The sequence below is a fragment of the Cydia pomonella genome, chromosome 6 (assembly GCF_033807575.1).
Source record: "Cydia pomonella isolate Wapato2018A chromosome 6, ilCydPomo1, whole genome shotgun sequence".
NCBI lineage: Eukaryota > Metazoa > Arthropoda > Insecta > Lepidoptera > Tortricidae > Cydia > Cydia pomonella.
The window spans coordinates 16,130,849-16,149,776 of NC_084708.1; the positions used below are offsets into that span (position 1 = coordinate 16,130,849).

General features: G+C 36.4%; 1 protein-coding gene across 3 annotated transcripts in view; it reads left to right on the plus strand.

Annotated features, from left to right (window-relative positions):
- LOC133519102 (adenylyl cyclase-associated protein 1) overlaps positions 1-18,928 on the plus strand; it is a 60,735-nt gene that overhangs the window by 27,907 nt on the left and 13,900 nt on the right. For all 3 annotated transcript variants that reach the window (XM_061853024.1, XM_061853022.1, XM_061853023.1), the window contains exons 2-4: positions 9,548-9,786; positions 14,756-14,841; positions 15,050-15,432. In XM_061853024.1, coding sequence (XP_061709008.1) covers positions 9,754-9,786; positions 14,756-14,841; positions 15,050-15,432 — 502 coding nt within the window. In that variant the 5' untranslated portion in view covers positions 9,548-9,753. The remainder of the gene's footprint in view (positions 1-9,547; positions 9,787-14,755; positions 14,842-15,049; positions 15,433-18,928) is intronic.

Consider the following 18,928-nt stretch of genomic DNA (forward strand, 5'->3'; position numbering starts at 1 on the left):
AACTATTCAGTTTAGAAAAAAATGATATTAGAAACCTTAATATCATTTTTGAAGACCTATCCAGATACCCCACATGTATGGGTATGTTGAAAAAAAAAAAAAATTTTAATTTCATGACGTATTAAAAAAACTACTCACTAGATCTCGTTCAAACCAATTTTCGGTGGAAGTTTACATGGCAATGTATATCATATATTTTTTTTAGATTTTTCATTCTGTTATTTTAGAAGTTACGGGGGGGGGGGGGGGGGACACACTTTTTTTCACTTTGGAAGGTTCTCTCGCGCAAACTATTCAGTTTAGAAAAAAAAATGATATTAGAAACCTTAATATCATTTTTGAAGACCTATCCATAGATACCCCACATGTATGGGTATGTTGAAAAAAAAATTTTTTTTTAATTTCATGACGTATTAAAAAAAAAACTACTCACTAGATCTCGTTCAAACCAATTTTCGGTGGAAGTTTACATGGCAATGTATATCATATATTTTTTTTAGATTTTTCATTCTGTTATTTTAGAAGTTACAGGGGGGGGGGGGACACACATTTTACCACTTTGGATGTGTCTCTCGCGCAAACTATTTATTTTAGAAAAAAATGATATTAGAAACCTCAATATCATTTTTGAAGACCTATCCATAGATACCCCACACGTATGGGTTTGATGAAAAAAGATTTTTTGAGTTTCAGTTCTAAGTATGGGGAACCCCCAAAATTTATTGTTTTTTTTCTATTTTTGTGTGAAAATCTTAATGCGGTTCATAGAATACATCCACTTACTAAGTTTGAACAGTACAGCTCTTATAGTTTCGGAAAAAAGTGGCTGTGACAGAATCGGACAGACAGACGGACATGACGAATCTATAAGGGTTCCGTTTTTTGCCATTTGGCTACGGAACCCTAAAAAGACTGTAGTACATATAAGTGCTTTTTTGAAATTTTCCTAGCGTGGTAAAGGGCTCTTAAATGAGGTAAAAAAGTAATTGTAGGGTTGATACTTCGTAGGCAAATAACGGTATTACAAGAATATGTAAAATAGAGTATAAAACGATTGGAATACTTAACTTTTACAGGAAAATTGAGTGATTTTTCCTTTTGTGTTAAATGGTAGTATTGTAGTGTAGAAACTGGATACGGTTGGACGACCAACGGCTCGGTAGTTTACAGAATCTCATTATGTTGGCTATTGTTGGTGTATCTACTGATGTGTAAATTTTCGGTACAGTATTGGTATCAGTAATATCTACCGTAACAGTCAATGTTAACTTAGATTCATTCAATATCATTTATGTATAAAACACATAATTTCACAAATCTTTAGCCGTAACCAGCGTAGGTACTTGTTGGTTTTATTGGTCTGCCCTAAGTTTCAACAGACGGATCTATCGTATTACTAATGTTTTAAATGCACAATATCAACGATTGATAGAAAAGGTAAAAATATATTTATAAGCATATCAAAAAATAATAATAGGAATAGTAAGAATTAAGACTAGATAACCTGCTTTGTAGCTTTTTATAACTTTCTTTTATACTTAATTCATCAAACCACACCTGAGTGAATTAAATTACGAATGATGTCATCGTTGGTTGAGAAAACTATTGACAAGGCTTAAGTTGAAAGTAGAGAAGGGTTTTAATTGGTGTTGCGCCATGCGGCATTGAATACGGGCGTTATTTCTTGCTGTCATTTATTAAAGACCGCTTAGAGTCACATTTGTGGGCCGACTTGAATGCTTTATTCTGACCTGGCACGGATCCCATCTCATGCGTAAATATAAACGTGAATACTGAAAAGCAACATTGAAAACATTCGTGTTCCAATGTGTTTCGTTTTTTTACGTACCGACTGCATTAATTAATACAAACCAATGTATGAAGTTTCAGTGCTAGATGCTTATTTTCGGAGTTAAATCTTATTGAAATCTTCCTGATTCTATAAGTGATTAATTATATGTACCTACCAGGGATCGGAAACCGGTATTTTTTGTATGGGAACGAAAACGGTATTTTTTCGTTCTTTGTTAATTACTTTATTTCTAATTAGACAATCTAATAATACGAAGTCGTTATCTGAAAACACAACCGAGTCCTACATTTAGAGTATAAAATAAACCGAAATATATGGTTATTTCGATGTTTTTGCAAAAAACCGGTTCCGATCCCTGGTACCTACAAAGAGTCAGTAGTAAATTAATCACAGTTTATAAAAATGTTTATCTTAAATTTTTTATCTTTCCGTAAGAAGTACAGTGTTTGAATGTTTCTTAAATTCAGTTCCTAGGTAATTAAAAATTCTGCTGTTAAAGTATTTACGGGTTAAACTTTTACAACAAAATTTCCAGCTGGAAGTCGTTAAAAATGTAGAGTTACCTACAGAAGGGTGCGCTTCTTAAAAGGTGTCTCTTGTTACAGTATTTTAACGTATATGGAACAGACTAAGAGGCTCTTACTCATTTGCGTGGCCTTGCCAGCCCTTAGCCTGCTGCCATAACCGCGGCCTCCTTGAAAACTAGCGCCTGCCTCCTGCTTGTTAGTAGACTGCCGGTTTACAAATTGCCCGTATATTTTTAACCCGCGTTTGATGCGCATATCTGTGACACACATTTAATTTGCGTATTTTGCAAGTTTGTCTTACGTCAAAATTCGCAAGTTAGATTCGGGGTCGCGAATGGGGATTTTCCCATCCATGTTTAACAAGTAGTAAAATGAAATGCCGCGCCGACCCCAAAAGTTAATGAGAGGGAGAATGATGTTTATGATGAGTAAATGTCGCCATTAAGAAAGATGGTAGGAGAAATATAAGTATATATGTATATAGCTACTTCACCTATCTTACAAATCGCCCATTAGCCGTTTGTGAAATTGGCAGGCGAGACCGGGACTATAAACGCAGGTATTACTCAAAATGTTTCATAGCAGTTGTCGTCGTTAATACCCAAAAAGTGTACTTACAGTATCGTATCATATCAGCATCGTAGCAGATCGTATGCATGGTTATAAACGTTAACGTTGAGAGGCATACCTAACATGGTGCGACCTTACATATATGGCCAACCACAGATGCCGGTACACGGCAAACCCAATGACATCGGCACAACAGATGGTTATCTATTATCTACAAATTGTACACTCTCAATCCCGCATGTGTGTATAGTTGTTTGTTAAATTGCAAAAGAAGTACTCAAATCTGCTTTCTCTTTAACTTACTCCATTTAATTCTTTAAGAAATCTTAGCAGTTACTCAAAATTAAGACCCTTGCGCTACTCTTGGGGAGACCTAGGAGAGTTGAAACAAATTTTACTTTTTGGTCATAACCATAAATTTGATTGAATTTAAAAATTACTTCGTAGAGACGGGCCTTACGGACAATATGAAGTGGGCCAGTTCGTTGGTGAGCAAATGGCGTTTGTGCACATTTTCGTTGGTGCGCATGTTCGCTCGGCATTATATGAAAGAGACTTTGACCCACTTCTATGATTTATGAATTTAAATCAAGCATTTTCATTGATAACCGCTGCTCTACATATTTAGAATTTTACTTTTAGCTAAATTTCTAAATTCAAAAGTAAAAGTTTAGTTTTTAAAACACAGAGAGAGAGATTGCGAGGCAGGAGGCGAGAAGGAATTTGTTATTTTGATCAATATTTTTGTGTATTAAAGTGTTTTTAGTGACTAAAGCATTGTAAATACATTTTTGTAAAGCTCTCAACCCAAGTGCTAAAATAAAACTGAAAAATATAATTCCCTCAATCTGATATGAACAGCTTCTGACAAATTCGAACAAAAAATTGCAACCAGGTGTTTCAACCTACCTCATCCTTATATTTTTCAGATGTTGACACTTCTTTGGACTTTTAATTTACAAAACAAGACGATGTCGAGTTACTTTAAAAAAAGCGATAAGTCCAAATATATGATACAAAAAACACTGCTAGAATGCTCCAAACATATAGCAAAAAATTTCAAAACTGATAAAGAAATGGCCTTGAAAAAATGATGAGAAACTTACTTTTAGCAATATTTTGGCCCTAACCACTGTAAAACCTCAACTGTCATCTGAGCGCTACTGACTTGGTTAGAATGGAAAAAGAACAATCTCACCCCGGTCTCCCTTCTTTTAATGATCTCAACATAACCAGTGGGTGTGGCTTTTCTTTCAACGTTTCCATCGTAGTTAAGGTTTTAATACAAAGGTCCTTTCTACTTAGTTGATTCGCAATATAAAGTACGGCGAATTTTTATTTGACTACAAGACAAAGTTGTTAGCTATACTTTCGCTTATACGGTTTGCGGTTTAGCGTCGGGCTACGGTTACTATTTAGCGCTTTGTGGTCGCTGGGCCAGTGAAATTATTCAACCCACTGGGTGTCATTTAATGATGCAGCAGAGTTGTAGCTCGCCTTTTGTATTAATCCTGCTTTGAGATATGTATATAATAAATAATATGTATATATGTATGTAATAGCATTTGCGATTTCAGTAGGGGTAGAGTTCATACCTTCATAATACAGAGAACACATGTAAGATCTTTAGAAAATCATTTTTTCTTTAAATCCATCAAAATGAAAATCTGCTTAAGAATATGATCACGCCTGTTTAATGCCGAGTATTGAACACAATGGCTATAATATAAGTATCTATATCTACATTGAAATTTCTGGCAGCGCCCGTCTGTATTAACCGCTTGGATACGACGATTTTTCCCTGTTCGTTGATAAGAATGTCGCATTTCCTCCCTCTTTGGCATTTGGAATTGATGTACGATTTATTTCATTCGATCGCTTCTATCTTTATTGTTAGAAATAGATTATGTATTGAGGTTACGTTTAAAATAGTCCTCTCAACTGGAATCTAAATTTAGCCGTTACTCATCAGCTGACTGAGAATTTGTTATGATCATGAGAGTGCAAGGTCTGCCCGCCCAGCTAGTTTATGTTGTTGGAGACTGTCCATTGTTAACTAAAACGGCGCGTGCCACTACCTGCAAAAAAAGGGCCCGGTCACTTTAACCGGTTATTTAATTACAACTCCTATGGTAATTGAAATAAGATTCAAAATGAACAAATGGAAAAAATAATTTGCGAGTTCTTGTGTGGTCCCTATACTGTTACTTAGTGCCGGCGAGTCGAACGCTACCGAACCAGCCTAAAATGTGTCCTCGATATGCGTAACAAAGGCGCGCTATCGGAGAGCACACCTACATTGGTTTTTTGAGCGTTAGACTAGCCCGCGCTCAGGCGCCAATTAGAATTATACGACCCTTTTTTTTTCAGGTAGTGGCACGCGCCGTTTTAGTTAACAATGGACAAAGATATTCCGTTGAGGGCCAGCTACAAATCTAACAACTATACAAACGTTGAGGTCACGTTTTTAATTCCGAGTTCAATTGGAAAAGCCAATTAATAAATTATAATCTTTTTCATACAACGTGTCCCGTATTCATTGCTCTTGAGTGTAGCTGACTGAAACGAAACCAAACAGTAGACTGTTATTTGGCTCGGTTAATGAGTTACTCGTGTAACTAGATAGTACACCTTAATTAAAGCAAGTATATGAGTTGAACTTCCGCTATGTTACGATGTTTGAGGGAACACGTGAAAGTCGTGTCGTTTGTGCTAGGTTCAGGCAAACCACTGTGTGCAGTATCCTGTTACATATTCGTAGTAGAGTATTGAACTTTCAATGTGCGTGCACTTCCAGTCCATGTGCTCGATTATCGTCTTAAATTTCTGTTAGTCCACTACAACCTACATAACTCGAGTGTTTTTACAATTTGTATAGTTCTAGAGTCATCAAGAAATTTTTATATTTTTTGTGGCCTAGCTCAGTGACCATTGGCACTAGAAAGCGGTATTTTGGCATGGATATTTATGCTAATCACGCTGACAAAGAGCAATAAAAATGGAACACTTTAGTGGGAATTTCCATACGAAATAACCTAGGTTATTGCTCTTGAGTGTATAAGCGCTAGCTGATAACCGTACGTTCATTCAAATACACTCCCAGATTAGTTTAGCAGGTAGACTACGTCGACGAGTTAAAGAACTCTTTTACATTTTAATTCGCCATTAGTGAGTCATTAACATCAGCATTCGGACCTGTTATTCTAGACGACATGGATTATGGAACAGAAAAGTCTAACTCCTTTAGCTTATGTCATTCAAAACACATTAGCTCTATTGCTGTGGAGTAGTTAGTTAATGTGAAAAAGTTTTATTTATACTTAGCTGGCATTAGGTTAATGACTGTTTTGTCTATGTGTGAGTAATAAAGGCGGCAAATATTTTTATTAAAACAATGTACGTTGTTAGATTCCCGCTATACATGGGTATGCAAATTGCAAACCACATTTGAAATTTTAGGAAACGTAACCGATATGGAAAATAGAGTTTCCATATTCCAGTTTTAATGGTCATGTTGCAAGATTAAAACATAATATTTTATTTAGAATTAGCAGTTTTAACTTGATTTTAATTGTAAAGTGTCGGCGATTAAATTAACTCGTCGAAAAGGGTCAAAGGCTAGGTACCGTATGATGTTAGGCATAAGTTAAGGGCACAAAGGCTCTTATATAAATTAAACACGTCGTTAAGCCACATTCAGCACAGGTCACTTTGTTATATTTAACAAAGAAAGCCTTTTCAATTCTAAAGGTCTACGAGATTAGTCCTTTCTGAGGATTATGTCTGCACGAGTTGGAGATTCTGTAATTTTGCTCGTTAGATCTTTTATGTTTAAATGATCCATATTAAATTTGGACTTTTTCAGATATAAATGAAAGATGAAAGCTTTACTTATTTTATTATATTTGAATATCGTCAACATAATGTTCAAAATTTCGAATGAAAGTTCAAACAATATTATCAACACATAACGATCGTTTTATTTCGTAATGTTGTTATCTCTGTAACTCATGATAATGACTTACTAGTAATAATTTTATCAATCCTATCTTTTGTGAATTGCTGATAATAGCCACCAACTAACCAATCAGATCTTTCAAAGTCAGGTTCACATATGACTTTTACAAGTTCTACACTACATACCTATGTAGGAGGGGTCGAGTTGTGCAGGTATATTTGCGCCTTTGTAACTTGCGTACCAGAGTGTTAAAGTTCTTTGTGAGTGAACAATGGCGGAAGGTCAAGGACCTAGTATACGAAGAAATATGAGACATTTAATAGAAATATTTGAAGCACGGAACAATATCTCCGGGGAAGATGACGTCGCGGATACTGTCAATACAATTTTAGATGATATGATTGGTATGTTTAGAATCACTAATTTATATGTATATTCATTGTTAATAATTTATATTTATTCTTATTTATATGTACAAGGTCACGATATATTATTCTATATTCTGTCGTGATAATGAACAAGAAAGTTAACATTTATAAGTACTATTAGGCGGTGTATCTTTAATTTTAAATCGTTTTAGTTTAGGTGCAAATACCTAGTTTATTTTGGAAATAAATGATACAAATTTATACCGATATTCCTATTCAATCTTTCTGTTTTATATTTATCATCGTAATACTGCTACATATTTTATTTGGTAATATGGTTACTATTCAGGCCTAGGCTCCTTTCTAGATAAAGCAGGGATGGTTAAGTGGATGTTCAATGAAGACTTGTTAATTAAACTTGTGTACATGGATTTATGTATATAAATTATAATTCAATTAAATACAGTACAACTCGAGTTTGACATTCAATATATTTTGGAAGTTTACCGTTAGCTACTGTCGGCGGACGGCGATATACTCGTACGTTCGTCGCCGATCTTTTGAATTTTGGAGTCCCTCGGCCGTCCGTGACGTCATTAAAGATTCGTTCTGAACAGTTACATGTAAGGAATACACTTTATCTACATTAGAGAATAATGTTCTCGTTGAGTTGACCTCGTTCCCGAGACCCCTAGTGCTCATAAAAATTCACGGTGTTCAAGCGAACTTTTACACGTCTTATAAAGGCAAAATTTATTACACGAGTTGTACACATGTAGGGTAGATATTATATTATGTTGATTTTTCGTAGATATATGAATACCTATGACTATGACAAATTTCCCAAAGTGTATATCTCTTTAAAACTTTGTAGATTGCCTGTATTATGTAAATATATGAGATGGTACCTGTCTCGTCTAATGAAAAGGAAAGTTAATGCATAAATTCTCCAAAATTTGCAAAAAATACTGTAAAGTTAAACTTTTGAAATGGCAGAATGTAGAAATGATTAGTTATTAACAATATATTTTTATTCCCCATCAGCTCGTAAAGGCTCTCTTTATACGTCAGAAACTGATGACAAAGTTTTACCCACAAGAGTGGCAAAGTAATTGATGCAAATTTTCAGTTGTTTCCTCTTTGGATGGTAAAATTGACTTAAGTAATATTTTGAATGATAAATATTTTATAACGTTCATTTGGATTTGATTTGTAATGTTTTACAATTAGTATTATCCTCGCGTCGGTGTGGTGAAGATTTTTTCGCTTGCTCGGGTATCAATACGAATATAAGCACGAGGGGTTAAGCAACAACTTCGCCCTCTTGTAAAACAACTATTACAATAAGGGAAATGTTTTGTATATTTTATTTCCTTTAATAAACAAACACCAAAGTTGTTATTAGTGCGGGAAAGTTTAAACTTTAGTACTGTAACTGTCCTTTGGTATACAAAGTGGAGTGAAGATAGTTTGGCTAATGGAAGTTTAACCAACTTGGTTTAATTATGGAGCAACTGTATTGTTCCAACAGTACTAACCCGATGTAAATTATTTCCGTCTAGCAATTGGTGGAACTTTATCAGCCAGACTTTGAATACACTATACGTAAGAATACTATTTAAGGAAACTACTATTTATAAATTGTATAACAGATGTTAATCCACAAAAAAAACACAACAATACAATACAATTACAATTTATAGATTGTAATGTGGTACGTTGCACAATAAAAAAGGAAAACAAATATTTACATTTCTGAAACTACTATTCTTTAACTATTTTTAAGAAATTACTATTCTGTAGTCTATTTAGAGTCTAATATATACTTTGGGCTCGGTTAGTGCCATCTTACTTACGCGATTGTGATGTGAGTCACGATGTGATGATAAAGCTCTTGAGTCATCGACAAGAAGAACACGCCCATAATAAACACTACTAAATCTCTTTAATCATTAGCAATTATGGAGTTCATATTCCTGATTATGTTTAATGACCTCTTTTCACTATATATAGTGTTGTTTTAAATACAAAACAATGAAAAATACACGAAAACTGTCGAACAAATCAATCATCAACTTTTTTGTGACAAGATCTTTTGAAAAACTTCTTTTTTTATACGAATCGGCTTAGTTTCCTTTAGAAATAATTTCATTGTAGGATCTAAAGAAAAAAGATCGGAGCAGGAAAAGTTCCTTAATCCTCTAACGTATGTCGTTATGCTCTTATGAGATAAAATAATCTAATAAGTACCATGCTAAACAAAATAGCGTGGCACGTGAACAGAGTCTTAAGTTGCATCGTTTTTTAACAGGCGGTGAACCCGAGGCAACAGCTGCAACCCACAGTCCCGCAGCCGACCTCGAGGCTTTGATCGAGCGGCTGGAGCGAGTGACCTCGCGCCTGGAACGCCTGCCGCTGCTGCTGCCGCGCTCGCCCCCCGCCACCCCCGCGACCCCCGTGTCGCCCACCCCCTCCCTCGCCCAGCAGGACGAGCCTGAGCTCTTTCTTACTGACAATATGAGTATCAGCGGGTTTCAGGACATTATACAGGTATGTATGCCAGTAGACCCTTCTGAGAATATTCTAGATTTTCTTTCGCAAGCGTACCTTATGCTGCAGAGGATTCAGACAGCAGAGTTTTTGAAAAAATCGTCTGCCTTTTTCAAATCATGGTGGCCATAAAATAAGAATAGCAGTCTTGAGGCCTTTCTCTAGTAACTTCATCGATACGAAAGTTGATTAAAATTTCGCTCGATAGAAAAAAACGCACCATCCAAAAATTGAAATTATTTTTGCACATTAGCTTTTGTGCACATGCACATTGTGTAGCATGAAAATTGCTTCTAAAAATGCGAACCTATATTATTTTTGATTGAACTCATCAATTACTTTTTTGTTAAAACTTACTTTAAATAACAATGATATTCGCGATCATGGGCACGCACGGCCGTTGGCTCAGTGCTCAGCGAGCTGCGTTGCGACCAGAACTACACAGCAAGGGCTGAAGAACGGTGCCTACACAGCGAATTAAAAGTATCGAGTGATTTTTTGTTAATCATGCTTCGAATTAATTAAAATAATAGCATCATAACGTAGGTATCCACTATGCCGATTAAAAGTTCAATATATCTTTGCATACATACATTATAATTAATATATATTGTCGTACGTACGTCTTACTTATGGTACCGTAACCTCGAACAGATAGCCTTTGTCCGTAAACATAATACCTACTTTACTATAGGTATACCCATATGTATAACCACAAAGATTATTCGTAACCTTCTAGTTAACACATAAATATGTTTATTTATTGATGAATGTCATGGTCAGGGCTTTTCCCTGTCGGAAATTGGTACACACCAAATTTTCCTTGTTACCCAGAATCTGTTATCGTAATAGCTATAATACTTTAATCCTATACAATGTGAAAGAGAGATAACTCTCGTCTGCCAGAAAATGCCAATGTAAAATCCCGCGCCATTCAGCTGCAAAGTTCCCTCTAATCTAACAAATTATGTAGCAGCGAGCGAGCATTGAAGAGAGGTACGAGTACTCGTTAAATATTTAGCAATACCTCGGGATCGCAAACATAGCTCAATGATTCAATCCAAATAAATAAAGCTAAAAATTCGGGCATACATTTTATTGAGTGAGCTCTCGTCGGTGCGGTGTTCGAATGATTGAGTAGAGCAATTAATCTCAGCCCTGTTATGACAGCGATAGGTGCCGCCACGCTTGCATGGAGTATCGAGCCTTGCCAATATCGTATCCATAGCTAAACTGAAATTAATTATCCTTGTCAAGGAACTGGAACTGGTCAAATATCCATTTATATAGTTCTGTAGCTAAATGGACGTAAGTGCCTTGTAGTTGCGATTTTTTAAAATATGAATTGATGGTAGATTCTGTGCCCGTAATTCAGCGCACGAAATTGTTGAATCTTTTTAATACTTCTAGTTCCATAATGTGTCTCAAGCAGAGATCAATAATGCCAACGAAATAAATTTGCGTGATGACGAGGATATTTTTATTGAGTGAGCTATCAACGCTGCGGTGTTCGAATGATTAAATTGAGCAATTAGACTCTGCTTGGCTTTGACGGGCGATAGGCATCGATTGCAGGAATTCTGAGCTCTTCAAAATCCGTAGCAGGCTCCGACCTGGAAATGTAAATCATCGTTTTGATTAGAAAAATGTCAAAAAAATATTGCTAATAGCCTTGATTAATAATATATGTACTTAAATGAATTATCAATATTATCATTAAGTAAGTACCTGAGTCTTTTCGTCTTGCAACCGAATATTCGTAGCACGCCTATAATATTAATTACCTATATTCCGATTATTCCGGATAGGTACATAGAATCTATGTGATATGTCCGCATTCACATTAATTAAACATATTTAACTGTTGGAAATTGACGTAACTTAGCTATAATTTACAGTTGAATGCTAATTGCCTATTTAGAAACCAGTGCAACGCAACGTAACGTTCACGTTTCAAAGATCTTTTATGATTCTTGAACTTGAATGAACTCAATAAAATCAGCTAAATAACGAACCGCTTCTTTAACTGACAAGGAAAGGTACCCAACTGTCCGGTTCCGATTTGATTTATATTTATATATGTTATAGAGTAGTCTAAAATAACGGACACGTATTTTTTTTTAGCTGCCCAAACTCAACCTATTGGGAGAAATTGTCCTCCAAACTACTAAAAAGTTACTAAATCTTCTAACTCCTATAGAACGTGATGCTCAAGCAACTTGCTAGTTAATGGCTGGTTTGAGTATATGTTTGAAAGCAGCAAAAAATAATGAGCACGTGTTTTGTTATATCGGCTAAAACTCATTTAAAAAAAAAATCGACATTCGAAGTTTTGTAATATCTTATCGCTAAAGTTACACATAAAGACGGGTGTTTTTTTTAGGAAAACTTGAGTTTAAGCAGATATAACAAAACACGTGTACATAATTTTTTCCTGTTCTCAAACATATACTCAAAAAAGCCATTAACTAGCAAGATGCTTGAGCATCACTTTCTATAGGAGTTTTAAGATTTAGTAACTTTTTAGTAGTTTGGAGGACAATTTCTCCCAATAGGTTGAGTTTGGGCAGCTAAAAAAAAATACGTGTCCGTTATTTTAGACTACTCTATAACATATATAAATATAAATCAAATCGAAACCGGACAGTTGGGTACCTTTCCTTGTGAGTTGTTACTCTTTCTCGATCCTTTTGTGTGTTTTTTTTTTGCGTTTTCACGCGTTAGACTTGAACAATATCATCGTTATTCTGCAGCTGAGTAAAACCTGGTCGGCTTCAGGGTCTAGTCTGGTTAATTATCTTTAACAGTTGGCACTCCGTAATTTTCGCCCGAAATGTGCAAAAATACGTTAAAAGTTGTAAGTTTTGCTTGAAAAAGATCGGCCACACTGCTTCTCGAAAGACGTTGACACAGAAAAATCTAGATACCAATAACAAAAAACGTCTGTGCCTATTTGCTGCGTCAAGTTCCGGTGTCGTAGGACCATTAAAAGCTTAAACGAAAACAGCCGGAGGTAAGCGCACATTTTCCTGTCCAATCATTTGAAGTCAAGATCAATTATATAATACATATCGTCGTTGATAAGGGTTCAAAGGTATTTCATTACTTTCGTTATAAATTGTTCTAAAGATTGTCGTCAAATTATTAATTGCAAGTAGCGGTAACGAACGAGGGCTTAAGTAATTTGAGACAGATTACCTCCCCGCCCCCACATACCTGATCGAAAAATTTGGTTTCCGCTGAGCGAGATTATAACCATGAATTATATAGCGAGTCGGGTGTTGTAGCTGCTACTTTAATAGTGACCTTAGTCATACAAAGCCTAAAAACTACTAACAACACATACCTCTACATACCTTCCATGTGCGATTAATCATCGTCTTTCTGAATGCAATTTCACAAATACGATCTTCTAGGTAGGTATATTTAAAGTAATAGTGTATGTTACTTCACTGGTCAGTCTCTAATAAAAACAATAAAATATATCTGTCTGATTTTTATAAACATACAACGTGCCCATGAGGAACCCGAAAAATTTTACCCACGCATTTCTGAGGCCAAAAGAAGGAAAACATTATATGTATATGAGTTTACGTCTATAATGTCAAAAAAATCTTTTTATTCTACTTTTAGGGTTCCGTACCCAAAGGGTAAAACAGGACCCTATTACGGAGTCTTAGCTCCGCTGTCCGTCCGTCCGTCCGTCTGTCACCAGTTTCATTTAATTAATAATTGATATATTGATGTAATACAAAAAAATCCATATTGTAATCCAAATACCAACTTGGAAGAGCTAATTGTTGACACTGAAGGTCACGCCGATTTCACGCCGATCATTTATCGGCGGCGGCGGCGTGGCAAAAAAGTCCGGCGGCGGCGGTGCGCCGGCGCGGCGCACACGTCTAATAACAACAAATATTAAAAGTACGGAACCTTCGGTGGGCGAGTCCGACTCGCACTGGTCCGGTTTTTTAGTGTATTTGTACATAAAAAGTAAATGTTTTATGTAAAACTATCACTTAAAATGAATTCGTACTTTTTTTTAGTTGAACTAATAGTTTTTGCAAAGTTCTTGTCCTTGACACTTTTTGACATCTGTAATGGCAACATCGCCATCAAAAAGGTGTTTTACACAAAGTTACATTTATTATTATTATTGGTATTAAATCTGAAACTAAGCGAATTCTTGAAAAAAATATAGGACTAAAGTCTTTAAGTATGATGAGGAATACACGATTAAAATGTTTCGGGTTCCTCGTGAGCACGTTGTGTAGTTAGAAAGTGATGCCTTATCACTTTATCAGAAAAGAAAATTCCGTTTTTAAATCGTCCAGCCTCATTTTCAGTTATGCTTCCAAATCAAACCACCTATCCCCCGATTCCTATTCTAATTCCGTGTTCTAAAACTGTTGTGGATTTCTGGACCAAAATGTTACTTTTGACAGATTAAATCCATGTAATACAACAGTACCAGAATAAGAAATTAAAAACAGAAGAGCGTTGTAGTCGTTACAATACGGCTTGAATTGTTTAGTTACTCGCGATGTTCCCACAAACGAATCCACAGTTTTGAACTGGCATTTTTCCTCTTCAGCGCTTTCAATGGTGAAGCGCTTAGATAATTGAGATATTTTAATCCATTAAAACACGCTGAAAGAAAGTTGAAAGGTAAGCTCCTACAATATCGAATATTCTAAATATTGAAAACGGCAAGGTAGTCAGGTACCTTCAACCGATTTTATCTCAAGATATATCTGCGTGGGTACCTCTCTAGGAATAATGTAAGGGGAGCTTGAACCTCGACTTGAATTTTAATTCGAATTTCAAGCTATCGGCACCGTAGACACTCGGGTCTTTACCTACACAAGTATTTAAGCCTTACTTTTGATGAAAATTCAAAAGTACTATACAAGTATACATTTTCAATTGTTTGTATTGTATTTGCATTAAATATGCTCTATTGACGCAGGGTCCGCTGCGGACGTATTTGGAGCTGTCCAAACAGATCGGTGGAGATGTCGCCACTCACGCCGACCTCGTCGGAAATGCTTTCCAGTAAGTTATTAATTATTAATGTTATTGGTGGTGTATTCTCTTACTATATGCCCATAACTACGAATCAAGTCAAATTTCATTACCCCAAGTTCGAAATTCAAACAATAACTTTGATATTGTTGTTTTAGAGACTTTGATTACCTACTAAACAAGAACTGCAAAGTCCATCAAAGTTGTGGCGCATTTTTCATGCGTAATATATTTTCAGGGCTCAAATGCGCTACATTCAGCTAGCGGGCTCCCGCAGCAAACCATCACAGAGCGAAGAGATGCAACTGCTTGCTCCTACCAGCGAACAGATTTCTGCCATCCAAGCATACCGTGAGAAGAACCGCGCGTCGAAGCTGTTCAACCATCTCTCGGCTATCTCCGAGAGCATTCCCGCCCTGGGTTGGGTGGCGATCGTGCCCACGCCGGCGCCGTACGTGAAGGAGATGAATGACGCTGGGCAGTTCTACACGAATCGCGTGCTGAAGGAGTGGAAGGACAAGGATCAGAAGCACGTGGAGTGGTGCCGCGCCTGGGTGCAGCTGCTCTCTGAGCTGCAGGCCTATGTCAAACAGTACCACACCACGGGGCTTGTTTGGTCTGGTAAGTTAAATGATTCTCTTACTTGAGGTTGCAGCAGCTTAACCGTACTTACAAATTAATGAACATCACATAACGCTGTCACTTTCTAGGTATGTATAAGTAATAGAGAGTTCCTTCCTGACGAATATATAGTACTGACGGCGAGGGTGCCTCATTGCTGTGTACCAAGCGAATCTGCATATCGTAAAAGCAAAAATTCATCACACGTTTCTGTCGTCCGAAAATAATGGCCGTAAAAAATGATGTCAACAAGAACCGCGTAGGACGTCTACTATTATAAAAATAGATCGGCAATCTACTTTTCAAGTGTAGCGTAATATTATGTAATCTATCAGAAATTGACAAGATAACTGCCATTATATACAAATATGAGGGTAGATATAGGCCTGAGCATTAAGGTTTTATCGTCCTATTATGCGCGAGCTTATCTACTCTACCATCTTCGTAGACTTACACAAAAGATGTTGTGATATCTTGATGTCCCATTCGTTGTGAGCCGCACAATCTAATCCCAATATGTAGTGTTGGTACACACGTAAGTTCAATATCGTAAATCCTTGAATTTACTATCTTTTAGTGTAGGTTATATATTGTAACTGTAAGTAATAGGGTAGGTCTATTAAGATTGTTATCTTTATAATTGTTTACAAAAATAGTTTATATTCAATGTAATAGGTATATAATATATATTTATGGAACCCTCTTAGAATTTGTCCATCTGTTACACGCGGTCTACTTTCAAACCGTTTAATAACACGTGGCTATTTGGAATAATTTACCTGTACATTAATGAAGTAAAGAATGCTTTTTGTTTTAGATTCTAGATTCCAATTTAAAAAAAGAATAGGTACAGTATAATTCATTCTATAAATAAGTCGCAGGGAAATATTCACATGAGAAGCATTGTCGTGTCTTTATTCGTTATTAATTCTGCATACAGCGGTGGCGATACTTGACTGCTAATTTATTATTCAGTGAACAATCGTTGGTTTGTAGAGGCCGCACAATTTGCTAGCTCTATTGATCCGTTAACACAAAGCATTGGTGTCATTTTGTTAAACTAAACAATTACTGTCTCTAGGTATTTTTATCTAACCCATTACCCACGTAAAATTCGCCGTAATCGTTTTCGAACCCTCCCCTAACCTTCCTCCTGTAATTGAGTTATTTGAAACGATAGCTTTTGCGGTGGCTGTAGATTTCCTCCGTAGCCAAATTTAACTTTTCCCTCTGACCTCATCTATATTTAATGACGTATCAATGGTATTAAATTGTCCGCTATATTAATTTTCAATAGAAAGTTTGTACACGTAGTTATAAACTTTTATTCGTTGTCGCTTCAAAGTCTATCGTAATTAATATTAGTTTTAAAACAAGTTGACTGAAATCAAATATGTGTACAATTACGTACCCAAAATGTACAAACATTGGTCCCGTGAGGACTAAAAGAGACTGTGATTTTAATTATAAGTCTTTTCATTTCGCATGCTCTGAAAAAGTGTCATTATTGTTCTAAAAGGTGTGTTTTACTTTCCAAGGACGATATTTATATTTTTTTATGATAAGTAATTGAAATTTGATTTTAAATGAATTAAATAGCTCGCTATTAGTCTTACCATGCGATAAAAACTCCGATGCCTACTTATACAACTTCCATTCTGATATTTAACTCCCCATTCCAATAAATAGCGATACTTTTACCTAAATGGTTAATTGAGAGTACCCTAAAAAAATGCTAATAAAATTATACTAAGTTATGATTTAAAAAAACATGTATTTTACTTTTCTCGTATTCGAAATGAAAAGTAGAGTGTTTAACTCGGGTGAACCGCACTCATTTCAGCCTCGGACGATTGGCATATAACTCGGCAGAAATGAGTGCCTTTCATCCCTTGGTTAACAATCTACTATGTTGAGTCTCGTGTGTTTTTTTAATACCACGTCGGTGGCAAACAAGCCTACGGCCCGCCTGTTGGTAAGCAGTCACCGTAGCCTATGGACGCCTGCAACACCAGAGATATTACATGCGCGTTGCCGAGCCTGTACACTCCTTTTTGAAGAACCCCATACTGTAGCCCGTCGGGAAAACCTCGGCAGGAAGCTCATTCCACAGCCGGAGCGTCCGCGGGAGGAAATTCCTGCATGTGCTGAAAATACCTTTAAATTTTAAGCAGCAATGTGTTATAAAGGGCGGGCGTAACGTTACCGGTTCGAGAGCACTCTAGATTTAAAATGTAAAGTTTACAATGTCAACAAGGTCGATACAGACGTCAGGCATAGTATAGTTTCGATATAAGGGGTTAAAACTAATTATTTAATCCTTTATGTCGTCTTCTTCTTTTAATCCTGTTACACCCTGCTGGGGTGAAGGTTCGAACTATTTTGTTCCTGGGGAGCTTGGGTAACCTCCACCCCATCCCCAATACACACAACTCTTGCTCCACGGAACGGCGCCAAGTCGATTTATCGCGACCATGTTTCCGGTTTTCCGGTCATCTTCTAGGTGAGGGCCACTTTGGATATGTGGGGGTCAGACTTCCTGAGGATATGCCCAATCCAATGGCATTTGCGCGTTTGGATCTCATTGTGTACCTACTTCTCTTCTCCTTGTGTAGTACTATAAGTATTTAAAGTAAATTCACAGCTATAGTTAAAATTGCTTGTAAGTTTTTAGGTACTAACATTTCTGTTGAAACATGCTACCAACTCACAAATATGCCGCAGTAATACACACAAACTACCAGTTTAGTCGCGTTATCGCATGTATACATACTGTAAAATTAATTACCTACCATAATTAATAACCTAATGTATGCTTGAAGAACCGGGCGAGGCGTCATTATTAGCCCGATTAAGAGGAAAGAGGACGGCCGATTCTCCATACAAACGTAGTGTCCATTTTCCTCTGGATATTGATATTTTGGTAAATACATTTAGACAATTAGACAAGGACATTTAGACTTGTTCCCGTAGTGACAATATCGCAATCAAAAAGGCATTTTGCACTAAGTAACAATAACAATATGCTTTTTCAAAATTAGCGTTAGCTCCGAAACTATGCGAATTCCCGAAAACGGACATTATAGTACTTGAACTTGACTTGAACATGATCAGGAATATACTGTTAAACTATTTCGGGGTCCTCGTGAGCACCGTTTATAGTTTCTATCTGCGATATTTTAGGCATGACTACATGAATTTTAGATTTGTGTATATTGTTGTTTGAGTCTTTTCTCCCCGATCGAGAAATAGCCAAGCTCAACTGTCGATATTTTATCGACTACACGCAGTCACGGTCCGTTTGGATCCGTATAAAAATGCCATTACATGCTGATAGCCCAGTAAGCGCCACTTGTGCTAAAAAATAACGGATCGGGTTATTCAAGAGCTTAGATTATGTTGCCGCCTCTTTCGATTGCAAAAATGTATATGTATTTTGGAATCTTAGTTGTTTTCCTTCGGGTGTCCGTCAGATTCCAGGTGCTTGTATGTTCCA